Source organism: Aricia agestis, chromosome 8 (genome assembly GCF_905147365.1).
Source record: "Aricia agestis chromosome 8, ilAriAges1.1, whole genome shotgun sequence".
NCBI lineage: Eukaryota > Metazoa > Arthropoda > Insecta > Lepidoptera > Lycaenidae > Aricia > Aricia agestis.
Window position 1 is genome coordinate 15,594,280 of NC_056413.1, and position 14,783 is coordinate 15,609,062.

The window sequence follows — 14,783 nt, forward strand, 5'->3', positions numbered from 1 at the left end:
TTGTCACACAATACAAGATGTAGCTGGCAACTAAAAGATAAAATATACTCTAACCGCCGCACTCAGAGACGAATTATATCAACTGCTTAACTGTAAAATAATTTGAAATAAGCCCCATAAATTACTTATCAAACTCTTCATTTTTCAAAATAATATGTTCAGTTTGACTCTCCTTAGAGCAGAGGTTCCCAAAGTGTGCGCCGCGGTCCCCTGGTGCTCCATGGAAAGGCAAGATGGGTGCCGTGAGTCGATCCTCTATCATTATCCAAAACCCTAAATATTATAAATTAAAATTATAATATTGATTATTATGTAAATCAGGTAGGTGGTTAGTTAATATAAATTTGTTTATTATCTACTATTTACTTGCTTAACCTAACTATAATCATTAAAGGTATTTATTTATGTATCTTTTTGTAATAGCTAAGTAGAGCGGCCCGGCGCGGCGCCCTGAGTCATGAACTCATGACAAAATATTTTGACGTGTAACTGTGCCGCTTAATTACTCTACAAAACGTGCCTCACAAGAGACAAAATATAATTTAATTAACAGTTTACGAACTGCAACAGCGCCATCTGTTGCCGAGTAAGAGGACAACGACAACAAACAAAACAAAATAAGTAATAAGATAAGGTTGGGTTGCACCAACTAGCTTTAATAATTATAACTGTTACTTTAGCTACAATGCAAAATGTCAAATCTTTGGTTAAAGTTAAAAATGGACGCCATCAAGATGCCATTTTTAACCATAACCATAGAGCTCGACAAGGTTTTAAATGCACGTGGCGAAAAAAGGAACTAACGCTGTCATCATATAAAAACGCCATTTTTGACAGTTCTCCTTTACCAGCAGTGCCCCCCGCCCACGTTCATTTATAATCTTCTTCCTCTTCTTTAATGGCAGTTTCGTTGATTTCCAATGTCAGAGTGTATCAGATAGACTTTGCTCTATTTAATGTAGGTCTGGTGAAGCAACAAGGGTATGGTTAAATAATTATATTAGTACATATTTACAAGTTGATTCACCTAAAACAAAAACGAGTGTTAGTAAAGACATCACAATTCATTTATAACCTTGTTGGACCAGCTGTCATCTATCAATTTCTCCGGTCAAAGTTAAGGTTAAAGTTAAAGTGCCTTAACTATAACCATAACTTTAACCTTAACTTTAACCACGCCTCTGATGCAACCCAATTACCCAACCTAAGTAAACAAAAATTGTATTGAATATGATGATGCATTTTAGAATAAAATTAAACAGCAAATTAATATTCAATATCTCAATGCTGCTAAATTTTTTTTTGCATTTTGCTAACATTAGTTTTTTGAAAATGCTTTCCTATTTCAATGGTTAAAAAAGCGTCTACTGCACCAAAAAAACAATAATAGTCCTTTCTAGTAGAATTAGGCAGACATAATAATAACCTTATTTTTTAAATATTTTACAATTATCGCTAATGAATGCAACGCGCGGTCTGCGGTGCACGGTGCACCCTAAGTTTGCGTGTGATAACTCGCTCGCTATGTTAAACATGCACAAACAGATAAAAGTGATTTATTCATTTTAAAATACTTGCTATCTGGATTCTAGCTGTAGGTTTGAAGCAAATCCATACGTGTCTTTGGCCCCAAACAATCCCGAAGTGGGGCCAATTCTTTAACTATGCTTTGTCTCTACTCTACCTGTTCTAATTAGAAAAGATATCTCTGTCTCGTCGAAAAAAATATCTAAGTAAATGAAAGTTTTCATCAATATTTTAGTTTAGCCCGACGCGCAAACACTAAAAAATAGATATTTTTAAACTTGTAACAACTAAAATTGGCCATAAACAATTTTATATTTTTCCAGCCAGCCAGTTGCGCAAACGACTTGCTAATATAATTTTAGGCTTACAGGAGTTGTGTTACAGATAATTAGAAACACTTTGCAGATGTCCTCTAATTGGTCTATGTAAATTACATCATGTACAAACTGAATTGACCATGTTGTCTTGTATATTATGTACATATACAGGGTGTAATAAAACTAAGTGATGATACTTTAGGGTGTGTAATATATTATGTGTCCAATGTAATTTTGAGTTTACTGTCATGAAATTTATGGCGCTGAGATAACATTTTTTTGGGATTTGTATGGGCAACCGCCTCTGCGTCAGGAATTTTCCCATACAAAAGTTTAAAAAGGTACTCTTTCAACGCTACTACTTTTACAATGAAATCAATACAGGGGACTCAAACACACCCTAAAGTTATCTAAAAATTATCACTTAGTTTTATTACACCTTGTATTTGAAGTGCTTAAATGTGGTAGCCAAGAGTTAATATGTATAGGTTTAATGCCAAGTGCGAGTGAAATGAATCCTTTTCCAGGAAGTATCTCCGTATCCAATTTCATGAAGATCGGTTTAGTTAAGCGGTTTAAGCGTGAGAACAAACAGACGGCTAAGTCTACTAATATTATAAATGCGAAAGTCCGTTTGTTTGGTATCTTTTCACGCCTAAACCGCTGAACCGATTTTGGTGAAATTTGGTATGGACATACTTTGAGTCCCGGGTAAGGACATAGGATACTTTTCATCCCAGAAAAATGAAGGTTCCCACGCGATAATCGAATGACGATTGTAGGTACATAATTATAGGTAAAAGTTTTCTGTGGCATATTTTTTTCTGTAGCGCAAAGCTATTTAAGCAAATACTATTAATATTTCTTTCGTTATCAAAGCTAATATGTTATACGTCAGTCGATGCTATCGGGGAAATTACGACCCTATTTGAAGATCTCGTTAAGATGCAGTTTGTTCATAGATTATACCTACTATTCATTTATTTAACAACATTTTAAAATGATTTCAAATGCGTTTTAAAGGTCTTATACATATTTTATAGTTTATACGTCTTATACGAAACAATAATTTATAATATTATAATAATAGGACTATAGAATATGACGCCCGCAACTCTGTTGCGACAAAATTTGTTTATCGCGCGGGAACCGTACGTTTTTCTGGGATAAAAAGAATCCTATATCCTTTCCTAGGAATCAAATCAGCAAAATCTGATCATATAACTACAGACAGTAACAATAAAAGACAGACAGACACACTGTCGCATTTGTAATATTAGTAAGTATATATGGATACGAAGCTAACGAATCAACGATTAGCCGTCAATGCAAATGACAAAATGGCTAATTTAAACTGGTGAATTTTTAACTTCATACGAATTAGCTAAAAATTAACTAATTATTATGTATAACCAAAAACGTTTAAATGAACAGCCACTGAAGACTAATTCCAAAAATTGTTAACGTAATCTCTAATCTCTATCTATCTATCTATACATCTATACATATAAATAAAATTGGAGAGTCTGTTTGTAATATTAAAATAACCGTTTTTTACTACACGCATATGAATATTTAGACGGTACTTACACCAAAATAACAATTATTAGAATTTATGTCTGTCTGTTTGTTCCGGCTAATCTCTGAAATGGCTGGGCCGATTTTGACGGGACTTTTATTAGCAGATAGCTGATGTAATAAGGAGTAACTTAGGCTACTTTTTAACCGACTTCAAAAAAGGAGGAGGACATATTTTTACTTTTTTATTTTTTACCTATGTATTTTACATTTTGTTGACGCGGACGAAGTCGCGGGTAACAGCTAGTAATAAATAAAAATTAATTTTAAATTTTCTTAGTCTCGATATAACTCACGAACAGCTAAACCGATTTGGCTAGATTTTAAGTCTTGAAATATTTGTGGAGGGCCAAGGATGGCTTATAGCTACTAGGAGGAAAGTGATACTAAGTTGACCGGGACATCTAGCAGTAAATATCATATTGCCACACCCACTATTGTATCAGAAATGCCAATATTAAGTAAACCGACCTATTGTTCTCTAGTCTACGCCTGCCGCTATTATCCCTGAAACATCAAACGCCAAGAAAAAAGAAAACACAAAGCAGCAATACACATCCTGCAAGATCCTGAAATGAAAGACCCTGCAAGATATGTGTCATTACAACGATGTGCACGGTGACCGTGGGCTTGGATATTCTCGGGACATTCCCGTCGAGAATCGTGTACATACTACAAAGTTTGTAGACTGTAGTACAAATGGTTGAAAACGGGCACAGTACGTAATTAGTACTAGTAATCTTAGGTACGCCTGCTACAATTCACAAACAAATTTAGTAATCTAGGTATGGTAAATAAATTATGTACAATCGAAGTAATACAAAAACTATCCTAATTTTGTGCCGAAACTAAAATAAGTATATAAAAAGGTTTTAACTTCTACCTTGATATTGTATGTTTAGATTGTCTTATAGGCTGGGCTTAAAAATGCAACGTGAATTGCCAGTAGTAGGTAACGATGACAAATAAATACAATAAATGTCCCGGTGGAAAACGCCTCCCGCTTGGTCACCGCGACATTTCCATACCGTTAGGAGAGAGGGTGGGCGCATGCGCGCTGGCCAAGGACACGACTACTAGTTCAGTCTGACAGGAGGCACCGGCGCGGCCGCCTGCCCCAGCCCAGCCCTATGCCAGGCCCGGACCACAGAGCCCCGCGAACGCTGCGTTTCAGCCTTGTAATTGGATTCCGATCGAATGTTCAGACCTTCCGAGCTTGCTTCCCTTCGCGCTTTGTGTTGCTTTATATGTTAAGGACGTAAGATGACTTGCTGGGAGACCGTAGGGTTGCTGGGCCCGTGTGCCCTACTAGCCTCCTCCGAAATCAGGGTGAGTTTCAAGGTCAAAGTCACGCCATCTACAGTGGGGACGCACGACCGAGCTTCCGCCCCGATCTTTAATTCGGTGATTACCCGAAGCCCCGCTCGATGTGAGTAAAGAATAATGTGCTTCCGCAGAATTAGAGTGAACCGAGTAAAGCCGTGTGTGACATCGCAGAAATCTGCCGCCGTGATGTTTTCGAGCCTAATCCGGGTGAACAAACTCTTACATAACTTCCTCGGCCTCGCATGGTTCGCATCGCAGACAAAAGCTACCGAATAGTAAAATATGTTTACCGACGTGATAAGATATTGTTTTCGAATTTCCTGGGAATGTTTGCGCAAGTTAATGTGTTAGTTTTGTTAACGACGTATAATAGAGTCCTCGATACCGAATTTAACAGACGCGATCTGTCGCACGATGGTCTCTCTCGTGCTGCTCACCACCGAGGAGGTGTTGAAGCGAAACATGTTCTGGAAATGCTTGGACTCCATCTGGATCGCCCACGAGCTGGAGCCGTTCGAAGAGGTGCAGCTGGAGCACATATACGACAAGCCTCTATCCCGGGACATCTACTACGCCAAGCACCCGGACATACCCCGCAGCGAGTCCGAGGATGAATACCCGCTGACCGTGAAAGGATTTCGCAACAAGCACAGCGAGTGGAAATCCAAGATATACATACGGCGACTGCATTTGAGAAACTCGATATCCTCCCGGGCTAGTATCAAATCGAACGATATTAAGCAAGATCCTGACGAAACGGAGCGAAAGGTGTTCTACAAGGAGGATGAGAAGGTGCAGAACTTTATAAGCAGACTGATCGAGAGTATACCACCCCCGCCGGTCGACGAAATCGACGATTCGATACAATCTAAAAAGATAGAGGATATCAGCGAAACTCTACCCGAGTACTCCGATTTGGACGATGACATATTCGATGACGATAACAGCGAGAATTCGACGCTAAATTCGGATTCGAAGAGTATTTCCCAGTCCGTTTCGTGGAACGAGACCATATACGGCTTATATAATGGGAGTCAAGATACCATCGACCGCATATCGTGGCCAGATGCAATAAAAACGAGTGGAATTAACGAAAGCACCGAACTGCTCGAGAACGTCATAAGTCATTCTGATGAGATGAGAGCAATCGAGGACATATCGGACGGCGACGACGGTTACGCCGACTTCGCCATCAATAAGCTCAAGCAGTCAATAAAGACCCGAGGAATGGGGGACTCCTCTTCCCTCCAGAATTTATATGAGCTAGAAATAATTAACGTGCGGAGGGAGGCCACGTTCGAGTCGTTCTATCGTCTCGCACCAGCTGATATTTGATTAATTTTCTTTTTTATTGTACGCTTATGTGAATTCTGCTAATAAATGTTTGCTTCTAGATGTCTATTATTTCACTGATTTCTGCTAGCGCACTTTCTTTTAGTCGGTAGATTAGTTCGCCGTTGGGATAGTGCTAATTTTGTTTTTTTTTTCTTTCAGCCACCGGAAAACGAACTGCAAAAGAATTCAGACCGAGTGCTCTCGGAGCACGAGCTGAGAGTGCAGAGGTCACTGCAGAAGCTTAATGTACCTGAATGGTGAGTTTATCTTTTAAAAATATCAGTTTATCTTTTAAAAAGATCAGTTTATCTTTTAAAAAATTAGTTTATCTTTTAAAAAGATCAGTTTATCTTTTAAAAAATTAGTTTATCTTTTAAAAAGAATACTTAGTTTTCTTTTAAAAGTAGAGCAAAAGCCGAGACCGTTGAGAGCTACTTAGCATTCTTGCTTTATATTTAAGTAAAACTTTAGTATACATCTTAAAATATTTTGGTGTTGTTATGAGCTCTTGCATACCAAATACGTGCTGAATTTTCACAAAATCTTTATTAAAAAAGGGCGCCTAATATTTTCTTGTGAAACCAACATAAAAACGTGTACTTTACTGTGAGAATTATGCACGTATCCTCTTTAGAGCTCCTATACATACAACACTTATATTTCTAGGGAGAACCAGCGAAACTATTATCCAATAAGACGACTACCGTAGACATGGGATGTACAGACGGACGGAGTTGATTAAAGTTCATTTTTCTATTAACCGAGCCATTTTCATGGCAAACAAGCAAACGGATAACCTAATGGCAGGCGATTAGGTACCTCCGTTATGTGTGTTTTAGGAATTTGTACCCAAGCTTCATTTTATGGGACGTTTTATGAGCTGGTGCCTTACTCCCGAAACTGATATAGATTTCGATTTTCGACTTCAACGGTTTTTTGACACTTTAGACATCTAAAATATGTCTAAAAAATGTCAAAAAACCTTTGAAATCGAAAATCGAAATCGATATCAGTTTCGGGAGTAAGGCACCTGTATCACTTACTTATATCGAAGTCTAAAATATAACTGTACTCAGAGACATAAATTATTATTATTTACCTTTAATTGGATGAATGTTTGACAGAAAATGTACCTATATAAAAGTTTCTTTCAAAATATTTATTCAATTAAGAGGATACCACAGCGGCTAGAGAAATGAAAAAAAAGTACGTGTAATATCTATAGCTGTCTCCCTTACCTCAAGCCTATACCGCAGACGCGATAGAGACAACTGCAGAAAATCCAGAAAATCAACGATTCGTTGTCCCCTGATTCCTTCTCCAAAACTTAACCGATTTAAGTACTTTTTTCACTAAAGATTAAAAAAAGGCTTGAGCTGTGTTCCTATGTTTTGCTTTTTTTGTATAATCTATCCAAATCTGTTTTCTGGACGTTTGAACACAGTGGAAAATCTGGCCATTTTTTTGGGTTTTTGAACGTTCATATCTTATTTAATAATTAAATTATGAAAAAAAAGAAAACATAGGGACATTGTATTAGTGGCCGTAGATATTCAGGAAAAAAATTATAACTATACTAGTATTATCCAGGGAGGAAACAGGGGACAACGTTTGTATGGAAAAAATGGCGGTGTGGAATCCTCTTAAGGTCAACCAGTCATTTAATTTCACTAAGGCCGTTAGTCTTTCAATCAGTCTCATTTTCTGGTAAGCTTTCTGGTAGGCTCTGTAAGTCCAATAATACATTTATGTTATCCTTTAAACCTTTGTATTCTTCATCAATAATTCTCTCTGCTGTTGAAAATTAACACAGGACCGAAATATTCAAAGAAAATTTTAAATTATCAAAACTGGGGTATTGTATTATTTATTTATTCTGTTTTACCAAAGTCCTTTATACCTTTTAGGTTAAAGCTATACTACAGGATGTAACAAAAATAAGTGATAATACTTTAGGGTGTGTACGTGTTCCTTGTAGAGAGTTCACTGTGAAAGTAGCAGTTCCAACATTTTTCACTTTTGTGTGGGGAAACTCGTGACGCTTGGGCCCTTGCCCATATGAAAGTGAAAAAAAAATGTTGTCTTTCAGCGCTGAAGTATTATCACTTATTTTTGTTACACACTGTATAATATATTTTCTATCTATATCTATCTTTATCTTGGGTAAAACCGGAGCGATGTGTAACTCCATTTACGCCAAATTGATCAAAGCCAGCCTAATTGATTGAAAGCACGAGTACAGCTATCCACAAAATAAGTGCACATTTTGTACGTTTTCCGTGAAACATTTTGTTTCTTCTGTACTTTGGATGTAAGGCAACGCGACGTTTAGATGCATTTCTAAATTTATATGGATTTGACAGATTCGCAAGACGTTTCACGCAATTGAAATCTGTCAAATCCATACAAATTTATGCCGCGCCGCGCCTCGCCTCGTCGCGTTGCGGTCTGAATTGACCCTTATAATTACTTTTTAAATGAAATAAGGGGCAAACGAGCAAACGGGTCACCTGATGGAAAGCAACTTTCTTCGTCCATGGACACTAGCAGCATCAGAAGAGCTGCAGGTGCGTTGCCGGCCTTTTAAGAGGGAATAGGGTAATAGGAGAGGGTAGGGAAGGGAAAAGGGTAGGGGATTGGGCCTCCGGTAAACTCACTCACTCGGTACTCGGCGAAACACAGCGCGAACGCCGTTTCACGCCGGTTTTCTGTGAGCCCGTGGTATTTCTCCGGTCGAGCCGGACCATTCGTGCCGAAGCATGACTCTCCCACGCCCGCGCCACTTGTCTTGGTATAAGTTTACAAAAGAACGTCTGTATTTTGTTTATGTTCGTTAATAAGTCTACCAATCCATACTAAGTAATATTGTAAATGCGAAAGTGTCGAGACAAGAGCGCCTGTTACCTCATCACGCCTAAACCACTGAACCAGAAAATGGTAAAGGAGGTAATGTTTTCTGTTGGATGTTGTGTTGTGGATATTTTTAAAGGTCCCAGTGGCGTAACTATTATAGGGTGGCAGGGCTGGCAACATGCCACGGGCTCCCGACCCAAAAGGGCCCCGCCCAAGAAGCCGCGAGGTAACCCGATGTTATAGTTACGCCACTGAAAGGTCCGAATATTTAAAAAAAGGTACAAGTAACAAGTAGTACGGTAGCGCAACACCCAAGTCGCAATTTCGGCCGACCAACACTTCCGTACGGAAATTAGATGCTAGATTAACGATACGAGCACTCACCTGATAGCATGTCATTTAATACGGTATTTTGAAGCCTATTAAGTTGTGGGTTTGTGGTTTAACCCAAACCGCAGACACTAAAACCATTGACAAACTGTTTATAAACTAAATAATATGTGCTTTATTATGTGTAAACATACAACTTTTGCCTGCTGCTACGCTCGCATTTGGTAGTATTTAAGCTCTGGCCTGTTTTTTTTTAATATTTTTTATCGATTGCTTTGAAGAAGTAAAAAGTATTTAAAAATTAGCTAAAATTTTACGAAATTTAGAAATAGTGGAAACTATTTTTTACACAGAGACTATAAGATGTCCAAGACTATATTGCTACTTGTAGGTTTTGGGCCACATCCAAAATAAACTGCTCCAACTAAAAACCTTTAAAAGTAGACGTTTTATTTAATAACTTTCTTTCTAAATAGATAAGCCAGGCAGATTGACGGACAGACAATCTTATTAATATAGTCACGACTCACGTTTTTATCCTTTCGATACGGAACTCTATAAATGCTGTTAAAAAAACCTGAAAAGTACCCCAGAAACCTTGAAATAAGTCTAAAAATAAATTAATAATATTTGTTTTGCATATTATAACCCCGATCAATATAATTTAATCGCAAACATTGAGCGAACGCTTTAAATTGATGATCAAATAATCACATGCACTCTAGATTTTATGTTGAGTATAAGTACCGACAGCAAAAAAAATTAAATAAAACGTTATCAGTTATCACGCTTACTAATAAAAATACTTAACAGCGGATAACAGCTATGCAAGGTCTCTTACGGCCGTTCCCAATATTTGATCTATCTCTGGTTTTGCCCTACTAGAGATAGGAATAGCTCACATTAGACATTAGAGACATATATTTTATGTCAATTGTGAGCTATTCCTATCTCTAGTAGGGCAAAACCAGGGATAGATCAAATATTGGGAACGGCCGTTAGTCTTTGTCTAGTACATTGGAACGACAACACAACAGCGAATCTTAAATAATTGAATGCTGTGCTCAGCAATAACGTTGCTACGTTATTAATAAGCGGATTTAAAAACAAATTTAAAAGACTAGATGACGCCCGCAACAGTTTTCGCCGAAATTCGTTTATCGCGCGGAAACAGTACATTTTTCCGAAATAAAAAGTACCTATCTTATGTCCTTTCTCGAGACTCTCTCTCCATGCCAAATTTCAGCAAGATCGGTTTAGCCGTCTAGGCGCGAAGAGGTAACATACAGACATAGTATGGATATAGTTGCCAGCGCATAAAAAGATATTATTATTGTAGCAGACAGTGTCTACCTGAGACATAGTTTTTTTTTTCACGTTTATAAAGTGCTCCGATGTTTATAGCAGTAAGGATGAAATGAAATATATTTTTGATTAAAAAGTTTCCGCTTAATACTTTCCGGAAGAGATCTTCAATAGGATTAGCGCCGAGCCGGGCTTATAACGAGGCTTAATATCTACTTTACCGTAAAAGTAGAATAGACACCTTTTGTTGTAGCTTTCTTTCTCTCAAGAAAAACCTTGAAAAAGTGTGCCGCTTACCGTCTTTTCAGTGCTAAAAGTTTTAGCCCAAAAGGTATACTGAAGTACCAAATGGTATTTGTTTTATAAGTAAAATTATAAATTAATATTTATTAAAAATGATGTTGTTTAGGTTATTTAATTATTAATTCAGTTGATGTTTATCATTTTAAGTATCTAATATTTAAACCGAAATAATATTATGAGGTTAACGTTCTCTTTATTGTTGTAATGCGAACAAAAGTATAATACCTATAGTAATATTCTAACTAAAGCACGATTTAAAAAAAAACAAGAAATAAGAATATATTTGAATGAGAATACCAAAATATTTGGGATATGAGTCAATTATTAATAATACTTATTATAATATTAATCTTGGCGGGGCGCTACTGTGCCCCCAGATTATCGACGGAAATCAAGTTATCAACATACTTGTTGTTTTATATTTTTTTTTTCATTTTAAGTTTCAATTTTATACACAGAAGTTCACTAGAGGAAACACTATGAAAGCGGGTGCCAAGTTATTTTCTGCGTGTTACACTATTTTGCTGATCGTACGTTTAACATGATTACAATTCAAACATGAATAAAAAGCTATCGACGGCTGATTGCCAATTAAATATAACATGTATATTGTATAGTGTATATCGTACATAATATACATATAATTAAATATTGGCTTCTGTTACATAAGGGCGAAGTGTGTCACATGTAAGCTTCGATATAGGTCACAGTAAAGGCGCTAACGTATCGATTATTATAGATAATAGCTTATCTATGACGTTGGGACTGGAAGCACTTGGGAAGCACGTTTATCAATAGGTTTTGAATATCGAACCATGATAAACCCCTTTTTTTAGTTTTATTTATTTTTATTTTATTTTATAAACTTAAGGTGTCGTTCCAAACTTTTTTCGTTCTATAGCGACAGTATATATTAAGTCTATGGACTATAGTGACAAACTGTGGAGATAAACTTAAGGTGCCGTTCCGATCTTTTTTCGTTCCGAAAAATTCAATTCAAATGCCACTTTACGACAGAATATAGTCCTAAAAATTCAAATAACATCTTTATTTATGACATATACTATAGTCTGTCATAGAGTGGCATTTTAATTGAATTTTTTACTCGATTGCTCGTTCGTCCCCTTATTTTATAAAAAAAAAACAGACATTGCTTGTAGAACAGGTAGCACCTAATTCTACTGCTTGGTCAAAAGAAGTTTTTACATTTTAATACAAGATGCTACATGCAACATGACATAAGCAGCCATTCGTTGGAACTTTACTTATACTAAGGCCGGTATAAATAGTCAGTACTCAAGATGTATCTCGGTCTCAAGACACGGTTCAGGCTCTGTGATTGGTTGGCTGTCAAAATTTGGACCAATCACAGAGCCGAACCGCGTCTTGAGACCGGGTCGCATCTTAAGTACTATTTATACCGGCCTAGGTAGGTACTAGAAGTTTTCGTATTCGAGATTTTGAGCTACTTTCTGAAACTTCTATTATAAACGCGAGCTTAATCGAATGGTTCAAGAAACGCGAGCTTATAATAAGCTGCCACTTTAGAAGAAGTGGTTTCGTGATCCGAGCACAATCGGAGTTATATCACGGAACTTTCTACCATTAGCCTATATCGGCCTTATACAAGGTCATCTTAATAATATGGTTTATTTCCTAGCATTTTCTTAGTAACAATCAACATGAACTGTGATTCCAAGTTCGAACTCATAGACATGATGTAGGCAGACCTTGTTTATTAATATTACAGGAATAATATGGCAGTACTTTTGCTAATATTTAGTAGCATTGTGCACTTATTAAAAGATTTTAAAGGGATTAAAAAAAAAGATACATTCAGCCGAACGTATAACCTCCTCCTTTTTGGAAGTCGGTAAAAATCGTACTGTTAAGAACAGTAGCATACGAGGACAACGAATTAGGGCTCTGTTATTTTAAATAGTGTTTAAGCTACAGATAATTTGCTCTTTTTTCCTAAACTAGCTGTTTGACCGAGCTTTGCTCGGTATCCGATGAAAATGACATTTTCTAGAAATGATTCCTAGCTAGATCGATTTATCGCCCCCGAAACATGAAAATCGTTGGAGCCGATTCCGAGATTCATATTATATATATATACAAGAATTGCTCGTTTAAAGATATAAGATTAGGATTAATTTACATTATTTTTATACTTAATACAATTGATTATTTTTATTTTAAAATAAGATATCTAATTGGTTTTTGTTTTTATTTTGTGCCATTGATTTTGTGAGCAATATACATGTATACTACCGATTTATTAGTATTTTGCTAGCAACACTACCCATTTTGTACTGTAACGTTCAAGACTGGTGAGAAGTCTGTACCTTGCATGAGGCCGGGTTAAACTTAATTAAACCCTTAATTGGAGTCTGACCTATTTATCTGACTTGAGAGTTGAGACTAAGCCAAGCACTGAAACAATAAAGTAAAATATCTTATTGATTGTAGAGTTTTGCTAACACAACTCATCGCAACGTATGACTAAGTACTTTAATCAGGCTTTTGCGTTTGATTGTAAAGATTTATTTGTAAAAAATTATGACATAAGGTAGAAAAACTGTAGATACAAATGAGGCAATTAACGCTGCACATCCGTTACACTGGTGTTCTGAGTGAACAGCGTTAAAATTGTTAAAGTCAAAACCTTTAGTTTTAAACAATAGTCAATTACTCTATTGGATGCCCACCACTGCAACAGTAGGCATATTTTCTCGGGAACTGGCCTAGCATGTTTTACAGATTTTTTAGAACTTGAGTAAGAACTTAGATGCGTCTAAGTTCTTACTCAAGTCCAATCCACACTCTTGAGCTCCATAAGTCTAGCACAGCTCGAATTTGGTTCGGTTGTCAAAGGCCGATACGAATGCTCATTGCACTTTGAGCCCCTAGGATTAGGATTTAGGGCCTGTTGTTCCCCTCTCATCACTTTTTTTACACGATTTAGGTCACAAGAGTTCGGAATAATCCACAAGTCAGTGTCTATCTTTCAACTCTTGCTTCTCTCTTAGTTAGTGTCTATCTCTCAACTCTTGCTTCTCTCCAGGTACAAGAACGCACCGGCTCCCCGGGAAGGTTTCCTGCTGCGGAAGCGGCTGTCTGATGCGTCCTCCACGCGCTGGACCGGCCTCAACTCCAAGACCACGTCGCTGGGCAGCCTGGGCGCTGCCCCTCCGCCCCCGCAGCTGTCACCACATACTACCAGCTTTGGACGGTGGTCGACTAGCAGACTCAATTCAAGCCAGGTAATGCGAGGAATCAGGATTAACGAGCATTTGCATATACACATTGAACTAGCTGTTTGACTGACATATCCGATGTAAATGACATTTTCACATTTTCTAGAAATTATTCCTAGCTAGATCGTTTTGTCGCCACAACTAACAGGACACACAGATCACAATCCAAAGAACATAGAAACTATGAGTTTAAGCACTATTACAAAGTTCTGCGGGGCTAAAATTTTCGCTTTGGAGAATCACAATTATTATGCATTATATATAATATGATTCACTTTTTTAAAATCGCAAAATACAAGTCTGCTTGCAATTCATGTCTACAGCTCGACAAGGCTTTAAATGAACGTGGCGAACAAAGGAACTAACGCTGCCATCATATAAAAACGTCATTTTTAACAGTTCTCCTTCACCAGCAGCGCCCCCACCCACGTTCATTGAAAGCCTTATCGCACTATAGTAATCAATTTGACAGTTTTGACAATTCATTTGCTGAATTGATTGAGAGGAATTGCTATGTGACCATTTTAGCCCCGCTGTATACTAGGATAGTAGGTGTGGTTACCAACAACGAAAACCCTTTGTCTCAGGTAGCCTGAATGATAACGTCAGGTTTAACTACTATGTTAAACCATCCAACTTGTGTGGGACT

At 37.2% G+C, this 14,783-nt stretch overlaps 2 protein-coding genes across 2 annotated transcripts in view; both read left to right on the forward strand.

Moving 5' to 3' along the window:
• LOC121729256 (nascent polypeptide-associated complex subunit alpha, muscle-specific form) overlaps positions 1-14,783 on the forward strand; it is a 104,766-nt gene that overhangs the window by 80,722 nt on the left and 9,261 nt on the right. The window contains exons 4-5 of the mRNA XM_042117715.1: positions 6,243-6,340; positions 13,942-14,140. Of these exons, the coding sequence (XP_041973649.1) occupies positions 6,243-6,340; positions 13,942-14,140 (297 nt within the window). The remainder of the gene's footprint in view (positions 1-6,242; positions 6,341-13,941; positions 14,141-14,783) is intronic.
• Positions 4,758-6,260, forward strand: LOC121729259. Its single transcript, XM_042117716.1, has one exon. It carries the CDS (start codon positions 5,163-5,165, stop codon positions 6,081-6,083), a length of 921 nt encoding a protein of 306 aa, XP_041973650.1. The 5' UTR covers positions 4,758-5,162; the 3' UTR covers positions 6,084-6,260.

Coding starts and splice junctions, on each gene's coding strand:
- LOC121729259 (XM_042117716.1), top strand. CDS start 5,163: ATGGTCTCTCTCGTGCTGCTCACCACCGAGGAGGTGTTGAAGCGAAAC.